The sequence below is a fragment of the Morus notabilis genome, unplaced genomic scaffold (assembly GCF_000414095.1).
Source record: "Morus notabilis unplaced genomic scaffold, ASM41409v2 Scaffold3402, whole genome shotgun sequence".
NCBI classification, from domain to species: Eukaryota; Viridiplantae; Streptophyta; class Magnoliopsida; order Rosales; family Moraceae; genus Morus; species Morus notabilis.
Window position 1 is genome coordinate 6,969 of NW_010358522.1, and position 17,920 is coordinate 24,888.

A 17,920-nucleotide genomic window follows, 5' to 3' on the forward strand; every position below is an offset into this window, starting at 1 on the left:
ATTCTAAGTATATTTTTTAATTTAATGTGATTTTAATTAGAATTAATAGTTAAAAATTAAGACTACTGGTAGAATAGAATATCGGAAAAACTCTTTCTTTTTATGGTTGAATAGAGAAACATTACCTTTTTTTTAAAAAAAAAATTATGGTAAAGCTTCCTCACCGGTAGGGCTAGAGTTTAACTAAGTTTTTTACTATTAGATTTAGTTAAAATCATATAACATTAAAAAAAATATACAGAATATATAATTTTTAATATAAATCTATTCATTTTTTCAGTGTCTACAAAAGAAATCTCTATGATCTTTCTTATGAATGGATGTTTTCATTTATGTCAAATGTATAAACTCTCTCAAAAAGGGATGCTTTCATTTTTTAACCTGAATTTATTAATTATTTTGAGTATTTTCTTTGCATTATAGATTAGATTAGATGTGTTTCTGTTCCTCTGCCTCTTGTGCCTTTTCATTTTCAACTTTATTTTATTAGGTCTCGTTTATTTCACCGATTTGAGTTTTACTACAGTAAAAAGCTCTCAGAAACAGTCACATCTAACTTTTTTACTACAGTAAAAAGCTCTCACATAAAGTCACATATCAACTCGAATTAAAAAGTCGAATCAGTGAACTAAATGGGCCCTTAAAGTCTTTCTTCCACATTTTTTTATTATTACTTTTCCTTTGACCTATGTATTTAGCACACAACCAGTGAGCTCAAAAATTTTATCTTTAAATCGAAGCAGTCAAAAGCATATCTAATGGTCATAGTAAATGGTGTTGACCAGTCATGCATTTTCTAAGTGCCTAACTGAAGACTATTCCATAGAATATGTTTGTACGTAATATAAGAATACCACAAAATTGGTCACATCTACTCACTATGGACCCCACGTTCGCTAATTCTAGTTCAATTGTCATGACGTGGTGAGTTACAATCATATCTAGTGTCCTTGTTGGCCTTAGATTGATTTTTTTTTGGGTTAAGATAAGATAGTTGGGATGTAGAGGTATAGTTTAGGTCGGACTAAACGGACAAGTCAAAGCCCGCTACTGTTAGCCTGGGCCCGAGCTGACCGGGTATGAGAAACAAGAACACTTAGATTGTTTGTGGTCGAAGACTAGAGTTATCCTCCTAAATGATCTCAATGTATAATTCCTGAACTAAATTAATTATATTAATTTATTCATTCTAAATTAATATATTCTATAGCGTTCACAAAGTTTTATGAAAATTTTTGTTCAGACCCGATCCGTATTTCTACGCTACCGTACTCGAATTTGATTCAAAAACCAACACAAACATCATATTTTTAAACTTTTTGAAAATATCTTACAAAATTCTAGACCGGGCCAGGCCGGCCCTAAACTTTTTAAGTTTAGGGCCGGGCTGGGCCGACCCTCTCCCTTTAGGGTCGACTCAACCTGGCCTGAAATTTCTATTCGGACTGCCCAAACTTACACCTCTAATGGGCCCCTCGCACGCAAAATAGTTGACAATTAACAATACACATGAATTTCGTTCTTTTCTTTGATTTCTTAGACTACTGTATTTAATATTTGATAACATGAACATTAATCACATATGCTTCTATTTTTTTTAGAACTTTTATAATAGAAAATTGCTATTTCCTCTTGTTATTATGAACTGATGTTTTAATCATTGGTTTATTTTTTTAATGATTTGATCTATAAATATGAGCAATTTTGTGTCACGCGTTGATGAAGTCTAGTATCGCTATTGTTGTTGAGTCCTCAACCCTAAAGATGATGCTCTAGGTCCCATGGAGATAATCATGATGGTGGTGGCGACTTTGTGTGCGGATGGGGGATGGATGAGAAGGGTTGGATTTTTAGCCAACCATGCGTATCGAGTCTCCAACACTCGTGCAATCTCGAGATATAACTCTCTTCGTGGTGGTTATGGAGGTGGGTTTATGGGCACTTAGAGCCTTTGGTGGAGTCGCATGGGTCATCGCCAATATGTCCTCTATGGTCATGTTGACCACCTTATCACTAGTGATCTTGCCGGTGTGGCTCTAGACTTTTATTCAAATAACTTATATTTAGTGCTCATTTATAATTATAAATAATTTGTATATATTTTAATTATTAAATGAAATTTCTCTTTTTATATTAAATTATGAAGTTGTTCTTCAAGAACTATTGTGGAGATTAGGATAAGTTCAGAGGGTAATAGTATAAAAGTTAATTTTTTTTTTGTGACCTTTTTTTGTTTTTTGTTTTGTTTTGTTTTGTTTTTGCTATTGTGACCTGTAGAACAAAGAATGTGACAACTTATTTTAAGGTATATGCGTCCAAGAAAAAAAAAATTCAATTATTACGTGAAGGTGGTTTTTTTTGCTGATCATATTACGTGGAGGGGTTTATTATGCTCACGTGAACCCCTAGCGGCCTAGCCTATAAGCTTGAAGGGACATTTATTTATTTTTCACATTTCTAATTAATTTATTAATTTATTAATTTTTGAAAATCAGACACTTTTTTTGTCCTCATCTCAGACAACCCACAGCATGACTTCGAAGCCAGAGTGGATTTCCACCAGGATTCGTGTTTTGCAAAACACGTTTTGCATTTTGCGGACCAGATCTACTGAGATCACCATAAAAATTGCAGTTTAACGTGCAGCATATTGTAGCCCGGGAGGTCATAAAAGAACATGATCCAATGCGGCACGATGCGCGCCGAGCAAACACTTCCTTAAGACGCACAGTGCACACTTAAAGTAATGTGACATCATATCTTTCTTTTTTTTTTTTTGACAGCGGCATAATTTTTTTTTAAAAGAATTTATTTACCGAAATTTGCCTACTAAGTAAGATGTAACTAGTAAAGAATATTATCCTAAAAAAAAATTAGTAAAGAATATTTAAGTTAGCAATTTAATTATCTGAATGTCCTATTTTGTTAATTGTCGTGTCATTTTGCAAACAAATTAATACTTTTTACAGAAAAAATAATGATTATTATAATGTATATATTTTTAAGCTGATATGATAAATTTTAAGTTTTTACTTGTTAATATTATGTGATGTTAGTGGTTTAAGATTCTATTTTAATAGTAGATGGTGATTTGAAGTCGCTTAAAAAAGTACTTTTATTTAGACTAACACGGTTATAGATCGACACACAAATTAAACCGGTAGGGTTTTCTTTAGGGCCCACATGGATTGCACAAATCGGCCCTATTAGTGGGTTATGGCATGATCAGAGTAAATAACATATTTCAGTTGAAAATGTAAATCTATTTATAGTGAAAAAATATATTTCATCTTTCTGAACTATATTGTTTCTATGCAATTTACAACTTTCTTTTTTGGTAAATTAGGTAATTTACAACTTGATTCTTAGTAGAACATAATGTGTCTGTTTGGTATCAGTTTTAAAAATATTTTTCATGTTTTTCAAGAAAAAAAAATGAAATCGGGAACGGAAACATTGTTTGGCTTAAATGAAGGATAGAAAACAAAAATGAAACCTATTTTTGGTTTAGTGTAATTTGAGGAAGAAACTGAAAACGCTTTTTTTTTTTCGTTTTCATTTATGCATTTCCATTTTCTCCTCCCTCACTCCTTTGAGAATCTGGTCCGCTTTGTACTCCACTTCTCTAATTAATGGAGATTACAATCCTCATGAAATCGTCATCACCAGGCTAACGCCTCAAGGATCCACCGACTACAGCCATGTTGTCTCTCTCTCCGGCGAATTTGTCGCCGTTGCGTCGTATGGTTCCCATCCTTGGGGCGGTGAATTCCTGCTAACCCATGAGGACAAAAAGCTCAAGAGCCCACCGACGACAATGAGAACCACCAACGGCGACGAGAACCTCCGGCTAATCCACAATGACGACAAAAAGTTGAAAAAAAAATCCAAAAGCAAAAGACACCTTCACACCCAAACCTCAACACTGGCCATAAATCCATCCATGATATCTGAAACCCAATCATAAGAATAAGCAAGACCCATATAAAATATTTCATGCCTAATCGACTCAATCTACTCTAAAAAGTCGATTTTCCTCTTTTAAGGAATTCAGTTGTGTTCTCCTTTCAATTAATTTCACATCATACTTCTCCAAAGAACCTAAACGAAAAAAAAAATTTCCTTTTCCCCTTCACTTCTCAAAGTGCTGACAAAATGGCAGCCCTAAATTTGGTAAATTTCTGTCATACCCAACATCGTTATCATCTTTTCGAGCACAACCCAACCATCGTCGCAAAGCAGGCCATCGACCATGCCTCTATTGTTGGAACCCTTTGCAAGTCTCCGCCGAACGAGCCATCCGCTGTCGCACAACCTAGATCCGTCAAGCCTGCCCACTTCGCAAGTTGCCACTGCCTAGATCCGTTCGTCACCATCGCGCCACCTGCTAGATCTTTCGTCTCCCTCCATGAGCCTGCCTCCACCGTCACAAGCTCTCATCCACCGTCGCAACCCCTTCCCCCCGCCGAGCTAGCCTTCGTCGTCAATCATTACCTCTGGTTTTTCCCTCCCTCCCTTCCTTTGAGTCTGATACAAGGAAGAAAGCCCAGTCATCAGAGTTCTTTTGAGGAAAGAAAAGGAGAAAAACAAAACATTTAAAATATCTTGATAAAACTACCAAACGCATTTTCAAAAATGATTTCTATCTGAGATTGAAAATGTTTTCATTTTCATACAAAAAATAAAATCATTTTGGAACGCATTCCAAACGCACCCAATAAGTTGAGAGTAGAGCTACGGTAGTCGTACTGTGTACATAATTTACAATACGCTAAAATAGATCATGGACAAATTGATCCTAGTCGTTAAAATTGTTAGCTATTTTTATTATGAAAAAACGCAACTACAAAATCTAGAACAATTTAGATACAATACACAAACACATTTAAGGGCCGTTTGGTTCATGTATTCAGCATTCTAATTTTAAAATTTAAATTTTTTATGAGAGAAAAACACTGTAAAAAATTATGAATTATGATTCAGAACTAAAGACGGATACATGAAATAAACATCCTCTTAGTTTCATTTAGGGACCCATACCCATCTGGTCGTGGGTTTCTTAGTCGTGGTGGAAATTTGTAGTGTGGGGCGGCAGATTGGGCGGATCGATGCTAGGGAAAGATGAGAGGTTAAAAGCTTGGAGTGCCAGTCTCAGCATGTGTAGCGTTTAGAGACTTTCATCCACAAAGTCAAGGAAGCCTTGTGCTGGCGGTGCATGTTATGATAGCAACGATAATGTTGAATGGGAGTCATGACTGCTACTCGGACAATACTTCGACATCGTTGCATATCTCAAAAGATCTGCTACTACTTTTGATGGTCCTTTTATGAGTCTTTTCTCAGTTGAAGGCTTTGACGTCATAGTTTGGTGTCTTCCTTTGTTTTTTGTGTTTTCATACTTTGTTTAATTAGTGGATTCATACTTGATTCGAATCATGATTCGTGATTCGTTATAATATTTTTTCTCATAAAAAAATACACGTAAATTGAGAATGATTCTGAATCATAATTTTAAATCCATGAACCAAACGTTAAATTCGGTGCACATTTCTTCTCATTCAACAAATTTATTGATGAATCCAGTTGTGTACTTAAGTCGTATTGATATTTATAGTCTTAATTTCAAATAAATTTTCCTTTTTCAACGACAAAATTATATGATTGATTATATTTAGATCGTATAGTCAGCATACTTTTGTTCTTTCCGGATGAAAAAAAAAAGGAATTCTTCTTGTGTTCTTTTTTAAAAAAATACTAGTGTTATTTATTTATTAACCGTTAAATTTATATTATTTTTTTAATATGATTTAAATTTTGATCAAATTTAATACAAATTTGATGGGTAATAAATAGAGAATACTAATTTTCTTAAAAAAGAGGGAACACCATAAAAATTCTAAAAAAAAAACTTTTCTTCCTTCTATTTTAATAAAAGACAATTTTTTTAGTGTTTTCTATTTATCAATTGTGAATTTTATATTATTTTTTTAGTCTGATTTAATATTTTAGTAAATTTAATATAATTCTGATAATTAATATATAGAGAACTGATGTTTTTAAAAAATAGTGAATACTAAAAATTTTTTTTAATAAAAACAAAAATTGCCATGTTAGCAATCATTCTTGTAAAAATAAAGAAAAAACAATTAATAAATACTAGTGTTCTCACAGTCACACTCCCTTTCACGTCAATTATATCTGCGGCCACCACCGCAACACATTCATTCATTTCGGCTCTCCTCTCTTCCCCAAATTCCAAGGAACTCTCTCTCTCTCTCTCTCTTCCTCCGAGGGAATTTCTGATGCTTGAAATGTGAAATCGGAGAAGCAGAACGACACTGCGTTTTTCTCCGGATTGCAGGTTCCGACAAAGTTAGGGTTTCAGAATTCCGTCTGAAATTTTCGAAGAAAATGCCTTTGACGAGGTACCGGGTGAGGAGCGAGTACGGATTGGCCGATCCCGAGCTGTACAGAGCCGCCGACAAGGATGATCCCGAGGCGCTCTTAGAAGGCGTCGCCATGGCTGGCCTCGTCGGAGTTTTGCGTCAGCTCGGCGACCTTGCTGAGTGAGCCTCTTGTTCTACCTTCTTTTTTCCCCCTCTCGTTTGGTGTTTTTGTTTGGCTTTGATCTTGTTAATTCGGAACGCTGAACCGATAGGGCGAATTCGGAACTTTTAGAGTGAGAATTCGACAAATGTGGTTGAAAGTTGAGTTTAATTGGGAATTAGGTCTGGGAATTTGAGGTTTAGATTTGGATTCTACGGCCAGATTCACCTCAAAAGCGTTTTTCCTTGTTGTTAGGTTTGAGTGCCAAATGATGATGATGAGTAGAATGCTGAATCGGTGGGGTCAATTGAAGTTTGTTGCAATGAACTGGGAATTTCGTTTGGGATTTGAATCTACGAATTCCTAGAATTTGTTTAAAATTTGTGATGAATTGACCTTGCCGAACGAGCTTTCTGACTAATTACCTTCAATTTTTTTCCTTCTTTTTTACCTAACAAAATGAATTCCGATTTTGATTGTGATTTTGCTTCTGATGTGTCTCGGAATGCGAATATTTATATCAAACGATTGGATGTGTCTTCAGTTGTTTATCATCATTTTCTCTTCTTTCCTCTTAATTTAGAGTTTTTTTTCGAAGAACTTTAATTTAGTTAGTTATTAGGAAATGGTATTTTATAGAGTGTTTGTTACGTTCTCGTTTATGGTTTCACTTCTAAGTTATTTTCCTTGCTCTTTCATGTTATGTTTCTTGACAGTCTCTCATTATCATTTACATGAAATTTGGAACCTTTCACCCGATAATTCAAACCGGGTTCCTCTAGAAGAATGTCAATGTCATTTCAGTGTTCATAGTACCATTCACATGAAATCTGGGACCATTCACTTGTTAATTAACATTGAGTTCCCTTTCAGACCACTAGCACGGGCATTTTTAATCCTCTTTTAGTAACAAATGAACAAAGATGCCCAACGTCAGAAATATCTTTTCTTATTTATCATTTGTGGCGTCTATAGGTTTGCTGCAGAAATATTCCATGACTTGCATGAAGAAGTGATGGCGACTGCTACAAGAGGACATGGTCTAATGGCTCGCGTTCAACAACTGGAAGCAGAATTTCCTCCCATTGAGAAGGCACTCTTGTCCCAAACTAATCTTTCTTCATTTTTCTACAATGCAGGTTAGATTATATGGTGCGTGTTTCGTTTATATATGGATAGTTAAAATGGCTATTGATATTTTGTGATAAATTATAGGGCTGAGTGGTTTATCTTAGGGTAGTATGTACACTGTTGATGTACTACTAATAGTGATGAAACAGATGCAATTCTGATTTTTTTTTTTCATTTTTTCATTTTTTCATTTTTTCATTTTCGATGTTACAACACATATCTTGGACCATAATTTTAGGCCTAGAAGAGTCTCTTTGAGATAGTTTTATAGTTATTTTTTAAGGTATTCTATTTATCTTTTCTGTAATTAAGAAGCTGACTTGTGGGAGCCTAAGAATGCATGGAGGTACAAATGGCATTTCTAGCACAGGTCTAATGAAAAAAAAAAAAAGAAGAATAATCTCGTCTACTCCAAGTAATTATTGTTCTAAGCTGATGATCAAAGATAGTAATTGTAAACTGTTTTGTGATGGTTAGCATGAAGAGAAAAAATTTATATGATCATTCTGGCATTTGGCATTTTTCATTGGATGAGGCAAATTTGTAAAATATATATTAGAAAAAGATCGGCAAATGTATGAAATTTTAGTTATTTACTGCATCAGGAAGCTAGTCTAACATTTTGTGTACATAGTTCATGATGTTTTTGTCTTGAAAGTATTTATTTATTTTGCTTATACTACTTAAAAAAGGCTACTATGTGCAAAGAATTCAATGTCTAATTGCATGACATGACCCACATTATTCAACTATAGGTGTTGATTGGCATCCCAATTTGCGTTCTGAACAAAATCTAATTGCATGTGGAGACTTGCCTCGCTTTGTAATGGACTCTTATGAGGAGGCCCGGGGCCCACCGCGGTTATTCCTTCTGGACAAGTACTGTTTTTACTTAGTGTTTTTACTTAGTGTTTTTACTCAAGTTATGTTGATTTGAAGATCGGACTGAAATAATTTGACTTTGCTACTTGGGAAGTCTTAGAATACCTGTTGGCTTCTAATAGGTTCGATGTTGCGGGAGCAGGAGCATGTTTGAAGCGTTATACTGATCCATCGTTCTTCAAGGTAGATGCAGCATCATCTTTAATGGAAACTGTAGAGATTCAGCGAGAAAAGAAGAGCCGAAAAGTGAAGGTATTATAATAAAATGACTGTCATTGCAATAAACATACAAACTTTTGTGGCAATGTGGGAAGTTAAAAATTATTAAACTCTTTAAAACTGTAACACATCTATATATATTTGTCTCCAAATATGAATGTTTAGAGGACCTAATTATGTAGATTTTGAATAAAATCAAAACTTGAAGCAATCTAATTTTTATTTGGGTGGATCAGCTCTAGAAGCTTGGTGAAGCATTCATTCTCCAAATCTCGATTTCTATTATTCACCACAATAACTTATTACCTTTTAAGGAGTTTAATTTTCTAGCACATGTTAGAATGATCAATAAATTGGACTGGGTGAATCTATTTGAGACTTTATCATATTAATTTGATAATTATATTGTCAAATTAAAATAAGCACTTTATAATCTTTTGTAGAAGGAGGTTCATGAACATGCTCTTATATAAATAGTTTATTTCCCTTTTCAAGTCCCAACTACTTGGCATCTCCAAATTCCAACGTGACACTTGATTTATGCGTTATTCTTGACTTCTAGTGCAATCTGTTATATAGGCTTTTAGGTTATTACATGAAAATCTTGGGTATCTTTAAGCTTAGGTTGGACTCTAATACTTGAAACACATACTTTCTGGCGTAGTGAATAGATACATGTGTTAGATCATAATATATATGGGGTTACAAGTACTTAGGTGCATCAATTCTTGAAGTTTGCATGTTCATGTTTTACACATCTATATAAATATTCATAAATTGATATACGCAGACAGAAGGACGTTTTGTATATGCGTGCATGGGTGAATGTTGAATAGATGAAGAAATATATGTACTTATTTTTTTTCCCTTGTCAATACTGTGACGGCTACCTCATGGCCAAAGTATTTGTGAAAGTAACTTCTTTAGTAACGAAAAAGCACTTCTACTCAATACAACTTTTGTGTCATACTCGTTGAAATTTTTTTCTTGTTTTTTGCAGAGGAAAGGATTGCGGTGGAGGAACGTAGAGACCACCCCAGAAGTTGTACCAACGTCACATACAAAGTGAGTGTTCTTAATTCATGTTGGTTCACTGTATACATAACATTGCAGTGTTGGTGGTATGCATTTTGAGGCATAGATGGGTGACTGATTTTTTTTAATGTTTTTTCCAAACTGTGCAGATTGCACCAGTTGTTCCTTGAGGAACGTATTGAGAATGGTCATAGTGACCCTGCACGTCTAGTGAAATTGAAGAAAAGGCAGTTGAATGGATCTGTCGTTGACTCCAAAACAGGGAAAAGTTACATGGAGAAGTTTGTGGAGAATCCACTAGACCGTGAACTGGCTTGTGAAACCTCTATTATTCCAGCAACCTTCACATCAGATTATACAAGTGAATCAGGGATTAGAATACTTGAAATCAGTATGGTTAGTCCTGTAGAAAATTCACCAAGGGATGCAAGCGCTTGTTCATCACCGAGTGTCCATGAGGTGGTATTGAAACCATCAATGAATGGTTTTGACGAGGAGGCGGCTGATGCTGAGATTGTCAAGGTGCCTGACCCCTTGCTTAATGATGAGACAGTTGGAAGATTGTCCACCCTTCATGAAGTTCAAGTTGAGAAGCAATTAGCGATCGACAGAGGAGGCAAAACTAAAGTGAATGCCAGTGGGTACGAGTCTGATGATATAACCAGTGAGCTAGACAATTACATGGATGCTTTAGCTAGCATGGAGTCAGAAATTGAAACGGACAATGAGTATAGGTCTAATGGAAATCTGCGCTTCTTGAAAGCTGATATTCACAGGGCGGATTCTGATGCGAATGAAGAACATCTTGAGCGCGGAGCCCACCTTTCAGATTCTCAATCAGTTGGAAACTTCTCTACTTCAGATGACGGTAATAATTCTTTTAAGAAAAACAGATCTAGTTTTTCTTACTCTGATACTCCAAGCAGTTTGGCTGAGATTACACCATCTGATTCTGATGTAGGTGTGAAAGCATTTCCTTCCACTGAAATTTCTGGTGCAGAGATTGTTAATGAGCCATTGCATGAGCTCTCTGTAACTGCAGAGTCTCTAGGAGACATATCTGATGAGCATGTTGTGTCCCATCTTACGTGCATTAAGGAAGAAAATACACCTGTTCATGAAGATGTATCTAGTATTGCATTGCATGTTGATATGCATCCTACAACACTGCAGTCGGATCCTGGAGAAACCTTGTCGACAGCTTCACTGGTGGAACCCGAAGGTGGAACACCCACAGAATATTTCATGCCCGAGTCTAAAGCACCAAACAGTGTTGACAATGGTACAAATCTGGTTGATTTAGTCGCTCAAGTTTCCTCCCAGATTGATGATGATTTCACAGAGACTTCTGGAGGATATCACGTGGATGAATCAGATGCTATGCCGCATTTGTCAAACATTTCAGAAGCTTCCGATGAGGAAAACAGAGATAGTTCTGTAGATGAAGTACTTCAGACTGAAGATGAAATAGAAGATTTAAAGGAAAGTTTGGTCACTGGTAAAATTGATTCACCAAGAACTTCAGGGAAAGAAAAGCAGCTCAGCTCATCATTGCCAGACTTAGAAAGTTGTTCTGCAAATTTCATTTTGCCTGCTTCAAGTGATCATTCAGAAGCAGTTGAGCCTGATGGCCTGGAATCCAAATTGGATAATACTGTTACAGCAACTGAGGTCGACTCAGAAGATTTACCAACCATGGTGGATACTGGAAAGAGCCATATCTCAGAAGAGGTACCATCTACAGTGGATTCTCTACAGACACCCGGGATGACGGAGCAACAATACCTACATTTTACCGAACGTAAAGCCCATCTCGATCCTAATTCAGCAGAATCAGGCGTTCCATATTCCAAAGAGAAACCAAATATCGAAGAGATTTCTGGGTCAGGGCATTTTGAGGAGATAGGTCTATCTACAAGCTATGTGGGATCAGACAGAAGCAATGTTACTTCTCTGGAACGTCCTTCTAGATATCTAACTGATCCTGGTGATAATGATCATGCAGTCTTGGATGAAGTATCTAGTACAGTTGTTGTAGAAGATCAAGCAATCAATTCTGCTGATGCTACAAGTGTTGTTGATAGTGTGGGCAATGGTATCTGTTTGCCTTCTGATGTAGTTTATTCTCCATCCAGGAATCCTACAAATTTGCTGGAATCTCTTGCTGGATTTATGGTTCCCAGTCAAAAAGAGGTGGAATTGGATGAGGGAGCTTGTCCGGAAGCTGCTATGGAACGAGAAACACAGAAAGAACTATGTCATGGGGAAGTTGCTTCCACAGATTCGGACTTGAACACAAGTACACCAGTTTATTATTATCATTCCAGTTCTAAAATTGATGATAATAATGATGATTTACCTCTGGATGAAAGAACCCAGAACAGTTTGTCTGCAATTGATATCACTGCAGCCTCATCTTTGGATTTGAGAGGTCAGCAGTCAGAATTAATACATTCCTCTAATAGTTATCATTTAGAGGACAGGGAATATGCAGTGGCTTTACCTACCTCTTCCGTACCAGAGCCAGAAACTACATCAGAAAAGTCACAAAAATTGCGAGCTAATCTAGTAGATGGAGAGTGGGTGGTAACCGATGATGCAGGTCGTCATCCAGAATCTCCTTTAGAACAATCAGAGTCACGAGTTGATCAACTTGATGCGAGATCTTTGCAAGTTGATCAACCAAGTATTAATTCATCAAGTCTTCCGTCTGAAGAGATGGAATCCTTGAACCACATGGCTGAGGAGAGAGGTGAGCATTTTGAATCTCAAAAACACATTGATCAAGGAATATATGTGGATGCTGCATTGGAATCGTGTAAAGAAGACCTTCCAATCCAATCTTCAACCTCACAATTCTCGTCAAAATCAGCAGGCCAGGATGTTGATAATGTGAACCAAACACCAAATCCATTAGAGCCCGCTTGTCCTAGCATTGGCAAGCGGCCTGAAGCAGCTGAAATTAATTTCGGGGAGATGCCACCAATGCCGCCCCTACCTCCTATGCAATGGAGGATGGGGAAGTTTCAACATGCTTTCCTAGATGGTTGTTGTAGCTTATTCCCGCCAATTCAACCATATGGAGCTGATGAGAAAGGTCAAGTTGAATTACCTACATCTCAAGGTGGTATACATCATACCCAGAACCTGTTGCCTCTCACGATTGTAGAAAATGAAAAGTCCCTGCATGTTGCTGTGCCTTTGGCAGGTAGTTTTGCACAGCCTCCAACATACTCATTGCAGTTGCCAACGACGGTTAATGATGCTAATGGTCAATACAATTACATCACTTCGGGGGGAACACAATCCCTGAATCCGTTCTTGACGTTACCAGCAGTTTCTAGTGAGAGATGTGAGCAGGGAGAAAAGGTGCAGCCTGATTCAAGTCCCTTCCCGCCAACACCAACCACTCAAGGTAAAAGCACACATAGTGCTGATGTTTCACTCGCAGTCACTCACCCTCTAAACCAACAAGCACCGGGAGCAGATACCATGACACATCATTGGTCATCACAATATTCTGAAGGAGAAGGAAATCCGTTTGTCACATCTATTCCACCTCCTCCTGTGGCAGAAGAGCAGGTTCGGTTTGGCTTACTGATGCCAGAGGGGGAAACCCCATGGTCGTCAAATAATTCTTCTACAATGTCAGAATCTGAAGTTGGAAAGCCAAACGGAAATGCAGTGAACAAGCTCCCTCGTCCCAGGAATCCTCTCATTGATGCTGTTAATGCGCATGGAAAAAGCAAGGTAATGATAATTGGATCGCATCCTCAAACAGAATATTCACCCTTTGTGGTTTGATTTTTAGCATGTGCTTAATTTGTTGTTGTTGTTTGCTTAATTTGTAACATGTCGAACAATTTGCAGTTGAGAAAGGTAACTGAACGAGTTCGGCCTCAGATTGGACCAAAGGCAGATGAAAGAGATTCGCTACTAGAACAGATACGAACTAAGGTTAGGGCTTACCGTTTCTATCCAACTCGATAGTTAATTGGATTTTTTTGTCTTGAATTTTTTGAGGCAATTGTTATATTGTTTTGTCTGTGGCCTCAGTCCTTCTACTTGAAGCCTGCTGCAGCGACAAGGCCCAGCATTCCAGGTCCTACTAAAACCAACTTGAAGGTTGCTGCAATATTGGAGAAAGCAAATGCAATTCGTCAGGTTCTCTCTCTCTCTCTTCCTCTCTCTTTGCCTTCCTCTTTCGCCTAGTTGGATGTATAACTTTTGATAAGTTGTGCTCTAGGCATTGGCTGGAAGCGATGATGAACACGATGATGACGATAGTTGGAGCGACTCTTGAAACAAAACTGATTCCCTTACGGCATCCAGTGATTACCTTGAACTACGTTGGGGAACTAATTTCTCCCGTTGAGCAAATAGGAATTTCATATCAGATCTTCATTTGTTTACACCATTCATGTATTATACTCCCCTTCACACACTTATCCCCATACACGTGTTGTTGTCAAGAGGCCCTGCTCTGTTCCACGGATATATGTTCGGGGGCAGAAAAGAAAATGCATTATACGAGAATGACTGCTCGAGGTTCAGCGTGCAAGCGCCGGGCCTATAAAGTATATGGCACACATAGTCATCCTTTAAAGATCTTGGTCTGTGTAAATTGTGTTGTGAGTGTAAATTTTGACATGAAAATGCTTTTGATGAAATTTTGTAACGTCTGTATGTAGCTCCTTTTACATGTATGTACGCATTCATTTGGTCTACAACCGCACCGCACCCTTTACGAAACAGGCATTTCTATGTTACATATATAGCTGGTTAATTTATGAATTCGTTCCATGTATTATTTTTTCTTTCGTGTTGTGTAAGTTCTTTGTTTTCCCAAGATAAATATAATGCTTGTATAGTTTCAAAGATGGTTATTGACATGTTAGCTTGTACAATTCTAATTAAAGCTAGCTAATGACATGTCTCGTGCATGTTGATTGATTCCTTAATACTGACGATCAATTAACTTTAGTTATTTGCATTTTAAAATAATGAAAATAGTGTGGCATTGATCATTTGGATGATTTATATTTGCATCATACATTTTTATTTTTTGAAAAAAAAAATTCATATTAGAGTAGCATGTACACAATATTTGCATTTTTTTCCCTCGAAAGTAATTTTATTTTAACTTTTTCCTTTCATGTATGGATGACGTTGAATATTTTGTTAAATATATTTCTGAGAATGTCGATGTATATGTGAATACTCGGTAAAATTGTGAAGAAAATTAAAGCTGGATATTACTTGTGGATTTTTTAATTTTTAATTTTTAATTTTTTAGACTTTACATTTGGTGGAGTTTTGGTGTGGATTTATAGCTGTCTGAAACTTGGAAAATACATACACGCACATGTATATGTATATCTGGTACTTATATATTGAGAGTCCCAATTTAGTGATTTTATTGCAGAAAAATCTATGGAATTATTCATCATCATTTCATGTTGAGTTTTAAGACTAAGGTGATGATGTTTAGTATATGACTTCTACTACAGTATGTATCTATGGTTTTAGTTATATTACAATATTTTTCTCTAAAAAAAATTAAATGTTAAAAGTTATATTAAAAAATTATGTTTTAAACCCATATACCAAATGGGCCTAAGAGTTCGACTAAGATGTTGGAGTTGTAGATACAAAAATTTCATTCGTATTCTATAGCTGGTGGCTTCTGTTATAAGGGTGATGAGCATTCCCTGCAGCAGGGCCTCTCCAACAACCTCGGAAGGCTCCACAGATCAAGAAACTCCTCCTCCAAGGCTTCATCACCTCCTTCAACCATCTTAAGCATGTCCACGCCTCTCTTCTCCGTCTCGGCCTCGATCAAGACAACTTTCTCCTCAACTTGTTCTTCCGCTATGCCATCGATTTCGGCGACACTTCTTACCCTCTTCTCGTCTTTCAACACACAAAACACCCAACATTTACGTTCGGAATACCATGATCCGTGGCTTGGTTTCCAGCCATTATTTTGACGACGCCATTGTCATTGATTTCTATCTCTCCATGCGGAGACAAGGATTCTTGCCAAATGGTTTCACTTTCCCTTTCGTTTTGAAGGCCTGTTGATAAGTCGGTTTTATACCGGTAAGTTGAATACTTTTGACTTGGAGTTTTGTTAGTTTGAGAGCCATTTTAATGGTGTTTTGAGTTGTTTTTGGATGTGTTTTACAGGTGAAATAGAGAAAGGTTGTTGGATGATTATAACGTGGATTTTCAAATATAAATTTCTTTTCCGAAAAAGAAAAAAAAATAATTGTGAAGTGCTGAGCGTCTCATGTAGCAATTTCAAATTTAGAGTACTAGAAGATAGGCTGCAATTGCTGTTTAAAATGCTAAAAGATAAACCGTAATGCTTATCCAAAAACGATTGGGATTATCTCTTGGGAAACTTTTGAAATTCAAAGCCTTCTTCTAAGGAGGACTATATAAATAAAGAGATGGATTTGTGTTAGGAGTGGAGAGTCAGTGCGGCAAAAAGAAGCAAAGAAGAGAATTTTAGACACGCAAAGAGAGATTGTCTTACATGAAGATTGTGGATTGAGGAAGGAGGATCAAAGAGAGGGAGATCGTGATTGCCAGTTTTCATCCTAATCTTTCTTCTATTCTATTTTGACTTGTAATTGTTCTTTAGTTTCATGATGAATTAATTTATTTTTCTAGGATTGCAATTGGAACTCAACATGAATCTTGAATTTATTTATTCTATCTCTTGATTTAAATTGATCAATATTGAATTGTTTATTCTATCTTGTGCTTAATGTTTCTAATTAATTGATCACTAATTAGATTGATTGAGTGACCTTAATGAACTTGGAAAAGGGATTTTTGTGTTTAGCCTTAGATAGAATAACACATGATTAATATGCGGAAGCCTGGAGTTTATGTAAGATAGGAATATACCTACGTAACATGTGTAGCCAATAAGAGGGGCCTTTGCTTAATGAATCTTTCTTAATCTAATTCTCATAGGAATATAGTGAGTTAGAGTAATGGGGGTATTTCTACTTGACATCAGAAAGGCCTTTTAGATTATTTAGACCTTTCAGTTAACAATTCAATTTGATTAATTTGTCAAGGGAGGATAGAGAGATTCAAGTGAAGTGTTGAGGGAAGATTGAAATCCTAGGTTTTTTTTTTTTTTATTAAATTTTCGTTGTGTGATCTTTTTAGTTGATTTTCTTTAATTTACTTTTTGCTCTCTGTGAACTCATTATTTTCTTTTACTTATTTTTTTATTTTATTGTTTAAATAAAATTGAGGTGGTCTAATTTAATATTTAGCAAGTGTAGTAATAATTCTTCGTGGGAGCGATACTTTTTCTCATCATTATATTACTTGTTATCGATACGTGTGCTTGCGTTATAAAATCATCAACACCAGTGGACCAATTAAAGCTCAATGTTGACGCATCAGTTCTTCCGCACAACTGCAAAAAAAAAAGAAAGAAGAAGAAGAAAAGAATGATACAAACACATATGCCGTGTTTGGAATTGATCCCATTTTTATTTTTTACGTTTTTCGAGAAGAAAAAAATAAAAACGTTTCCAAAACGGCGTTTGACACAATAAAGACAAAAAATGGAAATGAAAACGATTTTTTGGTTTAGTGTAAAATGAGAGAGGAATGAAAAATGACTTTTAGTCGTTTTTCATTTTTTATTTTCGTTTTCTCCTATCTCGAGCAGAGAGAGAGAGACATTAATGGGGGTTTTTTATACTGAAAATAATCTCTTGATAAAACTACCAAACATATTTTCAAAAATGATTTCTGTCTGAGATTGAAAACGTTTTTCTCACTTTACTCTTATGAGAGTCACCTTTTTTTTTTTTGCATGTGTTTCTATTTATTATTAGTTGGTTAAAATAATTTTTTTCAAATATGTCATTGCTTAATTTTTTTTGTCAATTGCTATCTTTACATATATTTATTTTTAAAATAACTATAAAAAATCTTAAATGGTTGTATAAATGAATTTCTCATTATTCAGCAATCAATAAACTATTCAGTGTCTCCAACATGGTAATACGTGCGGAGTATGTTACAAAACTAATAAATAAAAAAGAATTAAGCTAGAGAGGGCTTGGCTTTC

At 35.9% G+C, this 17,920-nt stretch overlaps 1 protein-coding gene across 3 annotated transcripts; it reads left to right on the forward strand.

Annotated features, from left to right (window-relative positions):
* Positions 1 to 6,222: 6,222 nt before the first annotated feature.
* On the forward strand, positions 6,223 to 14,609 carry LOC21385777 (protein SCAR2). 3 transcript variants are annotated; one of them, XM_024162108.1, is made up of 10 exons: positions 6,223 to 6,566; positions 7,522 to 7,685; positions 8,433 to 8,556; positions 8,682 to 8,811; positions 9,779 to 9,843; positions 9,963 to 12,937; positions 13,022 to 13,563; positions 13,684 to 13,770; positions 13,870 to 13,977; positions 14,060 to 14,609. In XM_024162108.1, exons 1-10 carry the CDS (start codon positions 6,412 to 6,414, stop codon positions 14,114 to 14,116), a joined length of 4,407 nt encoding a protein of 1,468 aa, XP_024017876.1. In that variant the 5' UTR covers positions 6,223 to 6,411; the 3' UTR covers positions 14,117 to 14,609. The 3 variants fall into 3 exon arrangements, with proteins under 3 accessions (XP_024017876.1, XP_024017877.1, XP_024017875.1); XM_024162109.1 differs by having other exon boundaries at positions 9,963 to 10,681; positions 10,775 to 13,563; XM_024162107.1 differs by having other exon boundaries at positions 9,963 to 13,563.
* Positions 14,610 to 17,920: the final 3,311 nt, after the last annotated feature.